This window comes from Conger conger, chromosome 16 (genome assembly GCF_963514075.1).
Source record: "Conger conger chromosome 16, fConCon1.1, whole genome shotgun sequence".
Classification (NCBI taxonomy): Eukaryota; Metazoa; Chordata; class Actinopteri; order Anguilliformes; family Congridae; genus Conger; species Conger conger.
In genome coordinates, this window is record NC_083775.1 from 430,001 (window position 1) to 447,500 (window position 17,500).

At 47.7% G+C, this 17,500-nt stretch overlaps 1 protein-coding gene across 4 annotated transcripts in view; it reads left to right on the forward strand.

The window, feature by feature from the left end:
- Positions 1-17,500, forward strand: part of LOC133114574 (ETS translocation variant 4-like) — a 39,786-nt gene that overhangs the window by 7,989 nt on the left and 14,297 nt on the right. For all 4 annotated transcript variants that reach the window (XM_061224081.1, XM_061224078.1, XM_061224080.1 and 1 more), the window contains one exon: positions 9,175-9,228. In XM_061224081.1, the coding sequence (XP_061080065.1) occupies positions 9,175-9,228 (54 nt within the window). The remainder of the gene's footprint in view (positions 1-9,174; positions 9,229-17,500) is intronic.

Genomic DNA, 17,500 nt, shown 5'->3' on the forward strand with positions numbered 1-17,500 from the left:
AACACACCAGGGAGTATAACACATTATAACACATTATAACACACCATGGAGTATAACACATTATAACACACCAGGGAGTATAACACATTATAACACACCATGGAGTATAACACATTATAACACACCCGGGAGTATAACACATTATAACACACCATAGAGTATAACACATTATAACACACCAGGGAGTATAACACATTATAACACATTATAACACACCATGGAGTATAACACATTATAACACACCAGGGAGTATAACACATTATAACACACCATGGAGTATAACACATTATAACACACCCGGGAGTATAACACATTATAACACACCAGGGAATATAACACATTATAACACACCATGGAGTATAACACAGTATAACACACCAGGGAGTATAACACATTATAACACACCATAGAGTATAACACATTATAACACACCAGGGAGTATAACACATTATAACACACCATGGAGTATAACAGTATAACACACCAGGGAGTATAAGACATTATAACACACCAGGGAGTATAACACATTATAACACACCATGGAGTATAACACAGTATAACACACCAGGGAGTATAACACATTATAACACACCAGGGAGTATAACACATTATAACACATTATAACACACCATGGAGTATAACACACCAGGGAGTATAACACATAACACACCAGGGAGTATAACACATTATAACACACCATGGAGTATAACACATTATAACACACCAGGGAGTATAACACATTATAACACATTATAACACACCAGGGAGTATAACACATTATTACATTACATTACATTATTGGCATTTGGCAGACGCTCTTATCCAGAGTGACGTACAACAAAGTGCATACCCATAACCAGGGATAAGTTCGCTGAAAGACCCTAGAGGGAAGTACAATTTCAACTGCTACCTGTACAACAAAGATAAGGACAAGGGCCCTTTTTATTTATTTATTTATTTATTTTTGAACAAACAAACAAACAAACAAACAGAGCAAAAGTGACCAAAGTTAACTATCCAAACACTGCTTACCTAGCCAACTAAAAATACCGATACACAAAGCAAGTCACAGAGACAACAATTAAAGTTCACAGGGAGGTAGGGAGGGATGGGGAGAGGTGCTGCTTGAAGAGGTGTGTCTTCAGCTTGCGCTTGAAGGTGGGGAGAGATTCTATAGTTCTGACCTCAACGGGGAGTTCGTTCCACCACCGTGGAGCCAGAACAGACAGTAGTCGTGAGCGTGAGGTGGAGGTTCTGAGAGGGGGAGGTGCCAAGCGGCCTGTGGAGGCTGAACGAAGAGGTCTGGCAGGGGTGTAGGGTCTGATGATTTTTTGCAGATAAGCTGGGGAAGACCCCTTAACTGCTTGGAAGGCTAGCACCAATGTTTTGAATTTGATGCATTATAACACACCAGGGAGTACAACACATTATAACACACCAGGGAGTATAACACATTATAACACATTATAACACACCATGGAGTATAACACATTATAACACACCATGGAGTATAACACAGTATAACACACCAGGGAGTATAACACATTATAACACACGAGGGAGTATAACACATTATAACACACCAGGGAATATAACACATTATAACACACCATGGAGTATAACACAGTATAACACACCAGGGAGTATAACACATTATAACACACCATGGAGTATAACACATTATAACACACCATGGAGTATAACACATTATAACACACCAGGGAGTATAACACATTATAACACACCATGGAGTATAACACAGTATAACACACCAGGGAGTATAACACATTATAACACACCAGGGAGTATAACACATTATAACACACTTTGGAGTATAACACAGTATAACACACCAGGGAGTATAACACATTATAACACACCATGGAGTATAACACATTATAACACACCAGGGAGTATAACACATTATAACACATTATAACACACCAGGGAGTATAACACATTATAACACATTATAACACACCAGGGAGTATAACACATTATAACACATTATAACACACCATGGAGTATAACACAGTATAACACACCAGGGAGTATAACACATTATAACACACCAGGGAGTATAACACATTATAACACATTATAACACACCAGGGAGGATGAGCCCCATCTTATGAGGGGCATTCTGCTATAATGGCAGGCCTTTCAAATGTTTGATCACATTTTCAAAATACCACTAATGAGGGCCCTGTGTAATCCTGTAGCAGATAATCTGTTGAAACTGGATCACAATTTCAAAATCATTATTTCAGTGATCATAAATATCATCATGTCATGTCTGACTTGTGACAAAATTATTCATTGCAGGTAAAAATAGCACTGAAATGTAATCTCTTTTTTGGGAGTGAAAATGATATTTTACCCACATATGAACTGGCCTCTCAGACTGTCCAGCCCTTCAGCACACTGCTTCAGAGGAAGGGGTGAGCACTCCTCATGCATTCTGCGAACATGTTGTCATAAGCGCTGTTCTGTTTCTCTTACCTTCCATCGCAAGGTCCTTTACGCTGTAGGAGCGGGACCGCAAAGCTGCAGTCTGTAAAACAAAGGGGGGGTTAAACTTCAGAATGGTCTGGTTGGGGTTTGAGGGGTACACCCACAGGCAGGTTGGGGTCTGAGGGGTACCCATGGGCAGGTTGGGGTCTGAGGGGTACCCATGGGCAGGTTGGGGTCTGAGGGGTACCCATGGGCAGGTTGGGGTCTGAGGGGTACCCCCAGGCAAGGTTGGGGTTTGAGGGGTACCCATGGGCAGGTTGGGGTCTGAGGGGACTGGTGATGCTGGTGTCATTGTCGTTATAGTTGTATATATATAGTAGTTATGGTTCTTAGTGTGCACAGGCCTTAAGGCTGTAGACTTCAGTCCCTGTGTGGTTCCTGCTTATGACTGACCTTCAGCAAATGTGAAATTGCTCATAATGCATGCACAAATGGGGATGTACACTTTCACATATTCTATGATGTTAAAATATGAGGAGCACAGGTTGCTCTGGATAAATGTGTCTGCTGAGCAAATAAGATATAATTTATCTGAATCAGGCGAATTAGCTGGAGGTGCCTATTATATATCTGGAGCTCAACAAGCTCTTAACTCAAACAGCACAAATCATCTCACCGCCCAAAACGCATCAAGACACGGGGGGTGAGGTTAACGATCAGTGCAGAACCCAGGGAACACTTCCATCAAAGCATAATGAGGTCTGGGCTCAGTGTTCAATCATGAATTTAGAATTTCAGTGTTGCTTATTTACTTTTCTTTAAAGATCATTTGTTTATTCTAAAGAGATTAGGAATTAAACGAGAATGAAAGCAGTCAGGCCTTTGATTCTTTTAGAAGCCCCAACCTGCTTTGTGACTCACGCCCGCCCCAGCATCAATGACAGGCCAGATGTTTGAAGTATTTCTGCTGCTCAGAACATCTGGTGGTGTCTGGAACAGGGAGGCCTCAGAGATGCTAAAACAGAGTCTCTCACAGAGTTCAGCTCTCAGGCTGAACACAGAGTCTCTCACAGAGTTCAGCTCTCAGGCTGAACACAGAGTCTCTCACAGAGTTCAGCTCTCAGGCTGAACACAGAGTCTCTCACAGAGTTCAGCTCTCAGGCTGAACACAGAGTTCAGCTCTCAGGATGAACACAGAGTCTCTCACAGAGCACAGCTCTCAGGCTGAACACAGAGTCTCTCACAGAGCACAGCTCTCAGGCTGAACACAGAGTCTCTCACAGAGCACAGCTCTCAGGATGAACACAGAGCCTTGGTCACAGAGCGCTCAGGCTGAAAGGAGTACAGAACCTGTTCGGTTCTTAGAGTATTCTCTTCACGGCAAGGGGCCAGAGAACCAAACCCATACTAGATTTTAATTCCAGAAACATCAATATGAAAAACGGGTGAAAATTTAACTCTCTCACAAGCACAGGAAACGTCTTTGGTCCAGTCTGTTTCAGTGGACTAAGATTTATTCTTATTCTTCTTCAAAACCAGACCCAAACCATTACCAGAATCAGAAGTCTGAGAGCACAATCATTGAATGGTCATCTCTATGCAGATGGCTTAGTTTGTGTTCCTTTGGATGTACTAAGAACACAGACCATAGTGACTCTACCGCTCAACACTGAAAGTCACCATGCTGTGAAGGACCTCATTGGCCAATCTGTGGCTGCGATAAGTAGGTGATATTTTTCTTGTTGAAGGAGGCTCTTGTTGTAAAGTCATACCTCTGAACAAAAAAAACGTATTCAAATTGTTCAACTGACTACGTGATTAACACCAGGCGACAGCCGGTATGTGACATGCCAAGGATGTTTTTCTGTGACAAACAGAACTTGTTTGGAACAATACTTAGGACAGTCCTTCACCCCAGGCAGTATGTGTAATTACAGTAAACAGGTGTTAGGTAGTGCAGTAAACAGGTGTGTATGTGTGTGTGTGTGTGTGTGTGTGTGTGTGTACGTGTGTGTTTGTGTGTGTGTGTGTGTGTGTGTGTGTAAACAGGTGTTAAGTAGTGCAGATGAATACACGTGTTTACAAAAATTATAATTAGCATGTTTAAAAAAACTCCATAGTTCTGCTGGGCGACTTCAACACTCACGTGGGCAATGACGGAGAAACCTGGAGGGGGGTGATTGGGAGGAACGGCCTGCCTGATCTGAACCCAAGCGGTGTTTTGTTATTGGACTTCTGTGCTGGTCATGGATTGTCGATAACAAACACCATGTTCGAGCATAGGGTAGCTCATAAGTGTATTTGGTACCAGAGCACCTTAGGCCAAAGATCGATGATCGACTTTGTGGTCGTATCATCAGACCTGCGGCCGTATGTCTTGGACACTCGGGTGAAGAGAGGAGCAGAGCTGTCAACTGATCACCACCTGGTGGTGAGTTGGATCAAGTGGCCGGGGAGGCTGCCGGACAGACCCGGTAAACCCAAACGTGTAGTGAGGGTGAACTGGGAACGTCTGGCGGAGGCCCCTGTTCGCGAGGTCTTCAACTCCCACCTCCGGAAGAACTTCTCACGCATCCCGGGGGAAGCTGGGGACAGAAGGTCCGAGTGGGCCATGTTCAAAGCCTCCATTGCAGAGGCGGCAAGCAGGAGCTGTGGCCAGAAGGTCATCGGTGCCTGTCGGGGCGGCAACCCAAGAACCCGCTGGTGGACACCAGCGGTGAGGGAGGCCGTCAAGCTGAAGAAGGAGGCCTTTCGGGCTTGGCTGGCCCGGGGGTCCCCTGAAGCAGCAGACAGGTACCGGGTGGCCAGAAGGGCTGCAGCTTCGGCAGTCGCTCAAGCAAAAACCCGGGTATGGGAGGAGTTCGGGGAGGCTATGGAGAAGGACTTTCGGTTGGCCTCGAGGAAGTTCTGGCAAACCATCCGACGACTCAGAAAGGGAAAGCAGGGCTTGTCTCAGGCTGTTTTCAGCAGGGGAGGAGAACTGCTGACCCGGACTGGGGATATTGTCGGGCGGTGGAAAGAGCACTTCGAGGAGCTCCGAACAACACGTCCTCTGTGGAAGAGGCAGAGCCTGAAGACTCGGGGGAATCTGCACCTATATCCCTGGTGGAAGTTGCTGAGGTAGTCAAAAAGCTCCTCAGTGGCAACTCGCCGGGTGTAGATGAAATTCGCCCTGAGATGCTGAAGGCTCTGGACATTGTTGGGCTGTCTTGGCTGACACGCCTCTTCAGTGTCGCGTGGAGTTCGGGGACAGTACCTGTAGAGTGGCAGACCGGGGTGGTGGTCCCCATTTTCAAGAAGGGGGACCGGAGGGTGTGCTCCAATTACCGGGGTATCACACTCCTCAGCCTCCCTGGGAAAGCTTACTCTAGGGTACTGGAAGGTATTCATGGACAGGATCTCAAGGCGCAGCCGAGGTGAGGAGAGTGTCCGGTTTGGTGACCTCAGAATCGCATTTCTGCTTTTTGCGGATGATGTGGTTCTGCTGGCTTCATCAGACCGTGACCTTCAGCACGCACTGGAGCGGTTTGCAGCCGAGTGTGAAGCCGGGATGAGAGTTAGCACCTCCAAGTCCGAGGCCATGGTTCTCTGCCGGAAAACGGTGGATTGCTCCCTCCGGGTTGGGAATGAGTCTTTGCCCCAAGTGAAGGAGTTCAAGTATCAAGTATGAGGGTAGAAGGGAGCGTGAGATCGACAGGCGGATCGGTGCAGCGTCAGCAGTAATGCGGGCGTTGCACCGGACCGTTGTGGTGAAGAAGGAGCTGAGCCGGAAGGCGAAGCTCTGGATTTACTGGTCGATCTACGTCCCAACCCTCACCTATGGTCACGAGCTTTGGGTAGTGACCGAAAGAACGAGATTGCGTATACAAGCGGCCGAAATGAGCTTCCTCCGTAGGGTGGCCGGGCTCAGCCTTAGAGATAGGGTGAGGAGCTCGGACATCCGAAGGGAGCCTCCCGGGCGCCTCCCTCTGGAGGTTTTCCGGGCTCGTCCAACTGGGCGGAGACCCCGAGGGAGACCCAGAGCCAGCTGGAGAGATTATATATCTCTCCTGGCCAGGGAACGCCTCGGGATCCCCCAGGAGGAGCTAGAATGCGTTGCTGGGGAGAGGGACGCCTGGAATACCCGGCTTTGCCTACTGCCCCCGTGACCCGACTCCGGATAAGCGGGTGATGATGGATGGATGGATGGATGGATGTTTAAAAAAAAAAAAATTGTGTACCTTGGAATTTGGCGATTGTCATGAATTTGTCATTAATGCTTTTAAGAGATGAGAGGCCCTTACTCAGATGCCTTCCCGATTCCATCAAGAAGATCTCTGGTTTTGTATCTGACAATGGAGGCGGACTGAGAATTTCTGTCTGCAGTGGCTTATGATTAAATGTGTATTTCGGGATGTGTGTTGGAACGTGTGTGTGTGTGTCTGATGGTGTAGTAATTGCTTAATATATAGGAGCAACTTCTGAAATGTTCTGTAAAAATTGATTGCCATTTTGACAACTGAATGTGTGTGTGTGCGTGTGCGTGTGTGTGTGTGTGCTGCAGCAGTTAAACCATGTCCGTATGCCACTGCTCCTCCAAGTGTCTGTAGGAGAAATGGGAAAAGAGGAAGTGGGGGTGGGATTGTTTACTCTACTCGGTATTGAAATGATTATCAGCGCCGCAGAATATACACCCGATTTTTCACCCGATGCACCTAAACCAGCTCCTCTCTGAGGAGTCCCAAGCCAATGGAAGCCGTGTGAAGGCCTTGGTGGCATACGGTATGTAGTGTAGTGTAGTGTAGTGGAGGCAGAAACGCTGGGGGTTTTCAAGTCCACGCTTGATAGGGTGATAGATACTAGCTCAAAACTACATACTAGCTAAACACTATATACTAGATCTTGCTCTTAGGTAATGGTGAGCATAGCATCTGTAATAGTCTGTAATGGTTTTTTAAAAAGCAGTCGTTGGAAAAGTGCCCATTGTAGGTGTGGCCTGTGGCTGTGTTTGCGTGGTATAGCAGGGTGCAGGGTTGGATGAGGCTCAGTGGCTGTGTTTGCGTGGTATAGCAGTCAGGCAGACACACCACCCCCGATCCGCTCTGCCTTCCACAGAACCAGCCCCTCAGAACCAGCCCCTCGTCCCTCAGAACCAGCCCTTCGTCCCTCAGAACCAGCCCTGCGTCCCTCAGAACCAGGGGAAGGACAGCCAGTTGTCCTTACACCAAGATCTGATACAGGCCCCGCCCAGTACGTTTTACGCAGAACCCAATCCGCTTTTTCATTGCTACAAAGGGGTGGAGCCATGCGCAATGGGGACTGTTGAACACAAACCCCCCCCCACCCTCCCTATAATATTGATCATCTGTCCAGAGGAACGAGGTCACCACAGCACACAGACTCGGGTTTCAATGATAAACAGACACTGAGCAGCAGGAGGTCGGCCATTTTAGAGTTCAGGGAGAGGCTGCGGCTTATTAAGAGAACACGGAACGTCCCGGCCAACAAGCAGGGAGCTCTTCGTGAAGGTGTGGCTGCAGCCTTTGTGAAACGGTATACGCCAGATCAGACAGCTCTTCACCAGTTACATTACAGGTGTTTGGCAGATGCTCTTATCCAGAGCAGCGGACAGCAGAGCTCACGAACAGAACCAGGGAAGGGCGCTGAAAACCCTGGAGGGAAGTGCTAGAAGTGACCACATCGAGACGAACGTGAACGCTGCGGATCTGATGAGAACAAACCCCACCAGGAAGCAGCAATGCTGATGATGCACTAGGTCACACTGGGAAGTGGGATCACATTTAGTATTCAACAATGTATTTGGTGGAAACTGCCAATGATCCATCTGCAGAAATGGGGTTTGATTGTTTTATCTAATCATTTCAGCCTCAAGAAGGATTACAGGCAAAACCCATAACCCAAACATGGGGGCCTGCATTGTGACGGTATCCCACAAATCCTGTGGGTCAGAGTTTCCCTCCAATTAGCGGTTAATTAACACCTGGAATGTACATGGACGTAATGTTCCCATCCAGGCGATTATACCCATCAGATAAATCACATCTTTCTGTGGAACGGAAAGCAGAATCCGGAGGCCATCCCCCCAGAGTGGGGGGCTAATGGAGGACCTTCCTGCTGCTGGTGACCTCCGGTCGAGAGAGAGCCCAAAAAACACAGAATGTTTGTGTAACATGTGTATGGATTTCAGCGAGAGATCAACAGCCTTCCATCTCTGTAAAATGCGCCACCATACTGGTGCAGTGATCCCAGCATGCACAGGGGCTGCAGGAACGGGCTGGCTGGTTCGGTAATTCACTCAAAAGAGAATGGCTTTTAAACGTTAAATCAGAGTCTTTCTCTGAACACGCAGAGCTGCTTAACCCAAGTGCCATGGCATTAGTGAGCTGCGTTATTGTCTGAATACAGGGCAGGGGTATTCACCGAGAATGAACTAATTCAGTGATTAACATCAATTATGATGTACAAATCAGCAAAGCTGTACAGATTAACTTCTCATTATTTAGTTACATGAGCTTCTGCAAATTCGTTTTGTGAAGTGCTGCCCAAAGTGCTGCAACATAAAACAAACCCCATCCCCAACCTCAACCTCAACCTCAACACTGAACCTCAACCCCAACTCTAAACCCCAAAGCCATCCTAAACCCTAAACCCCCACCCCCTAGAGCGCTAACCTCAGCAGCTCTGGATACTGACTCCACTTCTTCTACTTTCTCATTGCAGCTCAGGTTCCCGACAGCGACGAGCAGTTTGTCCCGGACTTCCACTCAGAAAACTGTAAGTACAGCACCTGGAGTATACGTGACTCCATGTGTGTGAGTGTGTGTGTGTGTGTGTGTGTGTGTGTCCATGTGTGTGAGCGTGTGTGATTGAGTGAGTGTGTGTGTATGTGTATGTGTGTGAGAGCATGTGTGTGTGAGTGTGTGTGTGTGTGTGTGTGTGCGTGTGTGTGAGAGCGTGTGTGTGTGCATGTGTGTGTGTGTGTGTGTGTGTGTGAGACCGTGTGTGTGTGAGTGTGTGTGTGTGCGTGTGTCTGCAGCTGCCCTACCACTTTTATTGTGAGTAGACATATCTCCTGAAGGGAAATCATTTTGCAAAGACCGATCCATAATGTACGTGCTGGTGTTTTAGGGTTGAGCCGAAGCGGGGGGAGGGGGGGTTCTGGCTCTCTCACAGATTTACATGTGTTTGAGGGGAAGAAGGTTTCACGTCACTGCCCAGGAAGTGGGTGAAAGGCAATTCAAGAGTGTGTGATTGAAAGAGCCACCTTTGTCTCTAATGTGTGCTTGAGGGGGGGTGAATGAAAAGGAAAATTCTAGCACAGTGCAATAACAAGGGCTGCCTTTGAACTGGTTTCCTGTTTTTGTTAAGAAAGTCAACAGCTTTGGTTGTTGACTAGGCCCTGGCAGGGCGTAGCCCTCTCTACAAACTGTGCCGTTTGCTGCTCTCCTCGTGCCGCCGGCCTGCCCTGCTGTGCACAGGCGGGAGGAGGGAGGCTCTTCACACACAGAGCCTGGTCACAGCACAGCTTCACAATCAACACACACTTCACCAAAGATCATCCAAAGATAACCATCATCTCAAGCCAGCAGTTCTCAAAGCGCACTGTATTTTGAATAAAGATGCCCATCAACCAGTATCAACCAGTATCAACCAGTCAGCCTGTTAGAGGTGGTCTCGGTGACACCGTCAACTGCTGCCTTTTTGTCTCCATCGTTGCCATGGAAAAACGGAGTCAGAAGTCAAAGCCCGATTCTGACAGAAGACAAGAACCTGTCACTCAGGACTTAACTGCTGCTCAAGAGCAGCATTCTTCCAGCGGCTGGATCCGGGCCAGGGAGCGTGCACATCTGACCCCAGCGACACTCCCTGTGCAAACATTCAGACACGCAGAAGCTTCTCGGCAGGGCCACGCTGGCCGGTGTGCCCTGAGGGCATTGTTCCCGTCCGCTGCGTGACAGCGAGAGGAAGTGGGGATGAGCGGGAGGGGGGGGGGGGGGGGGGGTCACTCTCACTTAACCCCGCCTGACGGGTGCCTATTCTCCCTGACACATTCTGCCCATTCATGGGCTGGACTGTGTGGGTAATGTGCAATTTAAATGGCAATTTGTTGACGGTCCCTTCAGCTGCACTTTGTGGCATGGGGCTGTGATTGATTCCTACGTTAGCCACACCAGCCCCAGTGATCACTCCGCTGCTCAGACAAGGATCAGCCCTTTCAGGCCCAACTGCTGTATCCTTCCAACAAGTTCTTCAATCCTTTTATCCTGGTCTACAGGATTTGGTTCCTCCTTTTAAAGACAACATCGCAAGATTTCCTAGCGACCCAAACGGGAGCCAAACTACACAATTGGGCAGAAAGGTATGTTCCATTAAGGAGCAGAAGGTTCTCCTCGTCATTAGGCTTCATTACAGAGCTGCAGACAGGAAACTGGCAACCCTCAATCCAAAACAATTATATAATATAATTATATAATAAATTAGGACCCACGGTACCTGGGGGTCTGGGCGATGGGGGTCTGGTGATGGGGGTCTGGGGTTCTGGGCGATGGGGGTCTGGGGGTCTGGGGTTCTGGCGATGGGGGTCTGGGGTTCTGGGCGATGGGGGTCTGGGGGTCTGGGGTTCTGGCGATGGGGGTCTGGGGGTCTGGGCGATGGGGGTCTGAGGGGTCTGAGGGGTCTGGGCGATGACAGACAGTCAGAGCAGAGACTTATCTGGCCCACATGGGGAGGGGCAGGGGGGAAGAGAGCAGCTGAACTCAGGAATGTCAGTTCCGGAGGGGAGGGGGGTTAACGTTGTTGTGCAACACCTCCATGTCTGGCAAACTCATCTAGGCCCGTTTCCTCCCCCCGTGTTCTTCAGTTTCCCCAAGACCTACGCTCAGTGCTTTCTTAAAACTCTATTGTTATGGCTGATGATGGCAACATTTGGGAGGCATAAATCATTCTTCCACTTGAGATGAGGTGAAATTGAGGAGCTTAACCAGCAATGTAGCTGCTAAGGGATGTTAAGTTCTTTGTTGCATCTTCAGGGTTTTTTCCCCCGCCATGAATCTAGTCTCCTTTGGCCCACAGGAAAGGGTCAGGGGTTCACAGTTGGGGGGGGGGTGGGGGTATCAAAACGCAGAAGACCCTGTTGTGCAGACTACAAAACTCTGGCTCTCTATTATTTAACTTACACAGGAAAATTATCTGCCTCCTCCTACCTTCCACGTCTTGTTCCTGAGTGTGCTCGCACTCTGCAATACGACACTGTGGTTTCACTCCCGTCCACCTCCATGAGTGAGGCACTCTCAACCCAGGAGAACCACAGCATGTCGTCCCTCAGCCAAGGGCCTGACTCTGTTATACTCCAATAATTAACCATTTCAACAGACTGTTGAAAACTCAGGATGTGGTCATTAATCCAGCCTCCATTTTGCAGTTCTGTAGGCAGGAGTGAAACAGTGTAAACTACATTCAGTTTGGACTGCAACATTAGTTCTGCTATTCTGTGCTGTTCTGCTTTTCTGAATGAACTCCCCTCCCCTCCCCTCCCCAGTGTGTTTTGTGTTAAGTTGTTCCTCTCCTGTTCACTGCTGAGACTTGGCTGCTTCACCCCCCCCTCCACCCCCCCACCGCCCCACCGGTAAAAATATGCATCCCTGGTTTCTTTCACTTCGCAAAACACAGGTGCTAGGCAACAGGTCCTCTAACACAAACAACATGGTTCAGTGCATTCACACAGCACACAAAACCAAGTTCAAGCTCACAACTGCGCAAATAGCTTGTGTAATATACAGTCCTAAGTATATATTTTTAATCCTTGCACAATCAAACAAAATCAAGAAATCACTGACAAGAAGACCATAGTCTTTCTGCTTCTTTCCTTCCCCCCCTCCCCCTCTCCCCCTCTCCCCCTCTCCCCCTCCTCTGTACTTCCCCGGCTCACACACACAGACAGCCGTATTTATGTTTTCTCTGCTGCTTTTATGAATGGGCTGGTTGTGAGGCCCGGGCGCGGGGCTTTGGGGGAATGTCCATTGAGCAGATCCAGTTCCTCCTGAAAGAGCGTCCGTGTGCGTTTTATTACAGCTCTGGGGGGGTGAGACCGGCTGGTCTTAATGCAAACCGGCCGGGAACACGTCTGCCAGTAAATCTTCCCACAACAGGAGACTTTCTGCCCCTGTAGGGCAACGCTGAACTGTGGACAGCAGATGGGCACTGGGAGCCTGACAGCAGGCCGCTCAGATCACAGCCCCCTATCACCACAATCACTGCCCGTTACCACTATGATCACAGCCCCCTATCACCACAATCACAGCCCCCTATCACCACAATCACAGCCCCCTATCACCACAATCACAGCCCCCTATCACCACAATCACTGCCCGTTACCACTATGATCACAGCCCCCTATCACCACAATCACAGCCCCCTATCACCACAATCACAGCCCCCTATCACCACAATCACAGCCCCCTATCACCACAATCACAGCCCCCTATCACTACAATCACAGCCCCCTATCACCACAATCACAGCCCCCTATCACCACAATCACAGCCCCCTATCACCACAATCACTGCCCGTTACCACTATGATTGTTATCGCTATGACCTTTACTGCTATGATCGTTATCGCTATGACTGTTCCTGCCATGATCATGGCCTGTTACCGTTATCACTATGACCGTTATCACAACGATCGCGACCCATTATCGCTATGAACATTATCGCTATGAACATTATCGCTATGAACATTATCGCTAAGAACATTATCGCTATGAGCATTATCGCTGTGAACATTATCGCTATGAACATTATCGCTATGAACATTATCGCTGTGAACATTATCGCTGTGAACATTATCGCTATGAACATTATCGCTATGAACATTATCGCTGTGAACATTATCGCTATGAACATTATCGCTATGAACATTATCGCTGATCGTGATCATGGCCCGGAACTGCAGGAGAGCTGCTTGGTCTTCCACTGGAGTTCCTCCTCACTCTTGCTCTCCCTCTCTCTCTCCATTTCGCCCTTGCTCTCTTGCACTCACACACACACACACAGTATCAGTAGCTCAATGCATACTCTGTAGCAGCAATGAGATCGATATGCGGCATTAAACACAGAGAAGAGAAAGCTAAAGTGGTGCTGGGAGTCAATACTGCGGAAATGCATCATCTGCAGCTCCAGCCTGTGCTTTAATACCGTTCAGCTCAGGCAAAGGGGCCTTTTATTTCCCAACTATTCAGGACGCAATGTTGACTATGGTCCAAAGTGAAGACCCTATGTTCACTAAGGTCCAAAGTGAAGACCCTATGTTGACTAAGGTCCAGAGTGAAGACCCTATGTTGACTAAGGTCCAAAGTGAAGACCCTATGTTGACTAAGGTCCAAAGTGAAGACCCTATGTTGACTAAGGTCCAAAGTGAAGACCCTATGTTGACTAAGGTCCAAAGTGAAGACCCTATGTTGACTAAGGTCCAAAGTGAAGACCCTATGTTGACTAAGGTCCAAAGTGGAGGCCCTATGTTGACTAAGGTCCAAAGTGAAGACCCTATGTTGACTAAGGTCCAAAGTGAAGACCCTATGTTGACTAAGGTCCAAAGTGAAGACCCTATGTTGACTAAGGTCCAAAGTGAAGACCCTGTGTTGACTATGGTCCAAAGTGAAGGCCCAATGTTGACCAAGGTCAAAAGTGAAGACCCTATGTTGACTGAGGTCCAATGTTGAAGCTTCCAATGTCCAGGCCAAGGCGTTGGAAGAGAGCGTCTCTGTCCTTGTGTAGGAGAAGGTCTCCTTAAAGGAAAGGGGAACTCTGGGAGCGTTGTGTTGCCTGGGGGACCCGTGGCTCCACATTTCCTGCACACGCCCAGGTGGAAGCCAGGCTGATAGCGTCTGAGGAAACGCTTGATTTCACTCGAGCCTGAGAGAAGCCAACCAGGACGTGGACAACAGTGTGGTTTGCATGACCTTTGATGACGTACATTGGCGTGTGAACACAAATGTGTCGAACTGAATGTGCACAGGGTGGAACATTCCGGGGGAACACCCCACCCTTCTGCTGGGTTGCCTTTAGCATTATGCCTCCTGTGATGGGGATTTGTTTTAGTCAGATTCCATATGTCCAGCACATGTTCCCCAGCCCAGATGTAATAGGAAAATTATGGGATTACTACTTCAACAGGAAAAACATCCAAAATCTCCTCACGTCTATACAAGGACTCACCTCAATCTCTTCCCCCCTGTGTTTGTTTTCACTAGCCTTCCTAGTGGAGATGATGGAGACTCTTCCTGGCTCATTATTCAGTGTAGATGCTCAGGTTTATATGCTAGCTCAGATTCCTCTTGTAACATCATTCCTGTTCTTAATTGGCATGCATCAGCATTAGCATATAAGAGCATTAGCATATGTCGACATTAGCCTATGTCAGCATTAGCATATATGAGCATTAGCATATGTCGACGTTAGCCTATGTCAGCATTAGCTGTAGTTTAAGCTGATGACCAAACAGGAAATTTGGCTTGGCACCCTTAATTCAGCCAATCAGACGTTGTTCAGTTGTAAATCAACACAGAGCAATAGAGGCAGCGGAGATATTCTTTGGAGAACCCTTTTTGTTTTTTACACGAATCAATGGAGACATTTTCTCACTCAACATAAAATGACACACAGAATCAGAGTTCCAGGATCCTCATTTCACCACAGCAGTTCAGTTGACCTCATTCAGGCTAAAACAGCTTACAAAACCAAGTGAATTATGGGGGCTGTAGTATCCTCTGATTGAACATGCATGTCCAAAGCAGTTCAGTTGACGCATCAATGCGGTTATCAATGGGCCAAATGTACACTGATTATCAATGACACTCACTTATTGACTCTCTGCAAGCTGTATGCATTTTCACTCCAAACTGTGCACACACTTTTATGCTGCCACAGAAATTTTCAAAGGCAAGCAACATTTTAGATGTGGGTACATATTAACTAATGAAATCAGACTCACGTAAAGCTGATCATTTTTGGGGGGATTTCATCACACCCACTGCAGAGCTGATCCGGGCCTGCTTTTACTCCAGGGATTTAAAATGACTTCATACAGTGATGAACTTGATGGGGAAAGTCAGATCCCCTGTTGGTGTAAATCTAAATTAGTATCTCATCTCATTCGCACTCAAAACACCACAACAGCCCCATCAGATGTGTTAATCGCAGGGTCAGTGTGAAACAGCTGTACCACACCAAGAGCTTACGTACACACACACTCCACACACTCCACAAACACACACACACACACACACACACGCACACACACAGACACTCAGACACTCACTCAGACACATACACTCACCATTTTTTTTTGTTAATTTGGCTTTAGTTGTATCTCTCCTACAATCAGATCAGGCTGTGAATGTGACACGGTTGACATGGGTCTGGGGGGCACGCTTTGTTTCGCTGTGGACAATGAGGGAGAGGGGTGTGTGTGTGTGTGTGTTTGTAGCGGGGTGTCGGACAGAGAACCACAAAGGCGCCTTGGTTTCCTGAAGCACTCAGCCATGACCCCCCCCCCCCCCCCCCCCAGCTCCTCTATTTACACAGCCCCCCCCCCCTTCACACCACTGCTGTTCTGCTGCTTCTCATCCCAGTGCTCCATCAAACCTCTCAATCTGCCCTGTGAAGCCACCAAAGGGAACCTAAGGGCAACATCCGTTCATGAAATGAACTGCATCCCTATTCGCACACACACACACTCACACTCACACTCTCTCACACACACACACACACACCCACGCTGTGAGGCTGCCGTGCAGGTACTAATCAGTTCCTGTTACTCATATGTATGTGTGAAATAATATAAAAAAAAAGAAATATTACAGAGAAAACTACAAGCAGGAATAGCTAGGCATTTGTTCAAGGCACATTATTATTTCTCTGGGTGGGAAAATTACTGTTATTGTGAGGGGAAAAATGTTTTTTCAGTTTTCCTGCTGCCAGAACCGGCCACTCTGACCACTCAGAATGTTCCGTGACGTAAAATGGCGTCCTGGATGTGTACAATATCTGTCCCAGAACATCCAAACAGAGGGGTTCCGCTCTGCTCTGCGCTCAAGTTCACGACCCCTTCGTTTAAAAAAAAAACATGAATAATGAGCCAGGAAGACGATGAGTGATGCTATTGTAAAGCACACTGTAAATTTAGCCCAAAATGAGCCAGAGGAGTTCAAACTGGATGAGATTTTTCTCCTTAAAATACAGTTTATATGACAGACCCATATAAAATAATGAAAGTTAATAATACTGTAAAATTATGTTCCCGTTTTGTTCCCTGTGCAGGGATTCCTGGTTCAGGACGGCTCTCGTAATTATTTGATCATTATTATAGAAGGTTTTTTAAGGTTTGAATTCTTTCTAATCCTGCCTCTCTTGCAGTTGATTAGCTGAGGGTCTGATTTCAAGGTCACTCGCACTCCATTTAAATGTCTGTTCTCAGTCACAGAGCAGCGGCTAATTTCATTAAGGCCTTTAATACGAGCCGCCATCGATACTTCTGCTTGATTAATTAGGCTTCTGTCCAAAGTCTCGTTAAAGGAGAGGCGAACCTCTAATTACAGGCCAACGCGGAGCGATGGCGCTGCCACGGAGACCACCAGACCACATGTTCATTCACACATCTCTCATTTTCCATCTTTGTCCTTGGCTCTGTATCCGTCTGTGCGATCCTGTGACTGTGCCCTGCTCTCTGCTGGACTCTGATCTCTCTGATGAAACACTCCCTGCTCTCTGCTGGACTCTGATCTCTCTGATGAAACACTCCCTGCTCTCTGCTGGACTCTGATCTCTCTTATGAAACACTCCCTGCTCTCTGCTGGACTCTGATCTCTGTGATGAAACACTCCCTGCTCTCTGCTGGACTCTGATCTGTTATGAAACACTCCCTGCTCTCTGCTGGACTCTGATCTCTCTTATGAAACACTCTCCCACTGGACTCTGATCTCTTAGCCTACCGCTTAGCCTACAGCCCACTGCACTGACCACTTAGCCTACAGCCCAATAAAATAGAG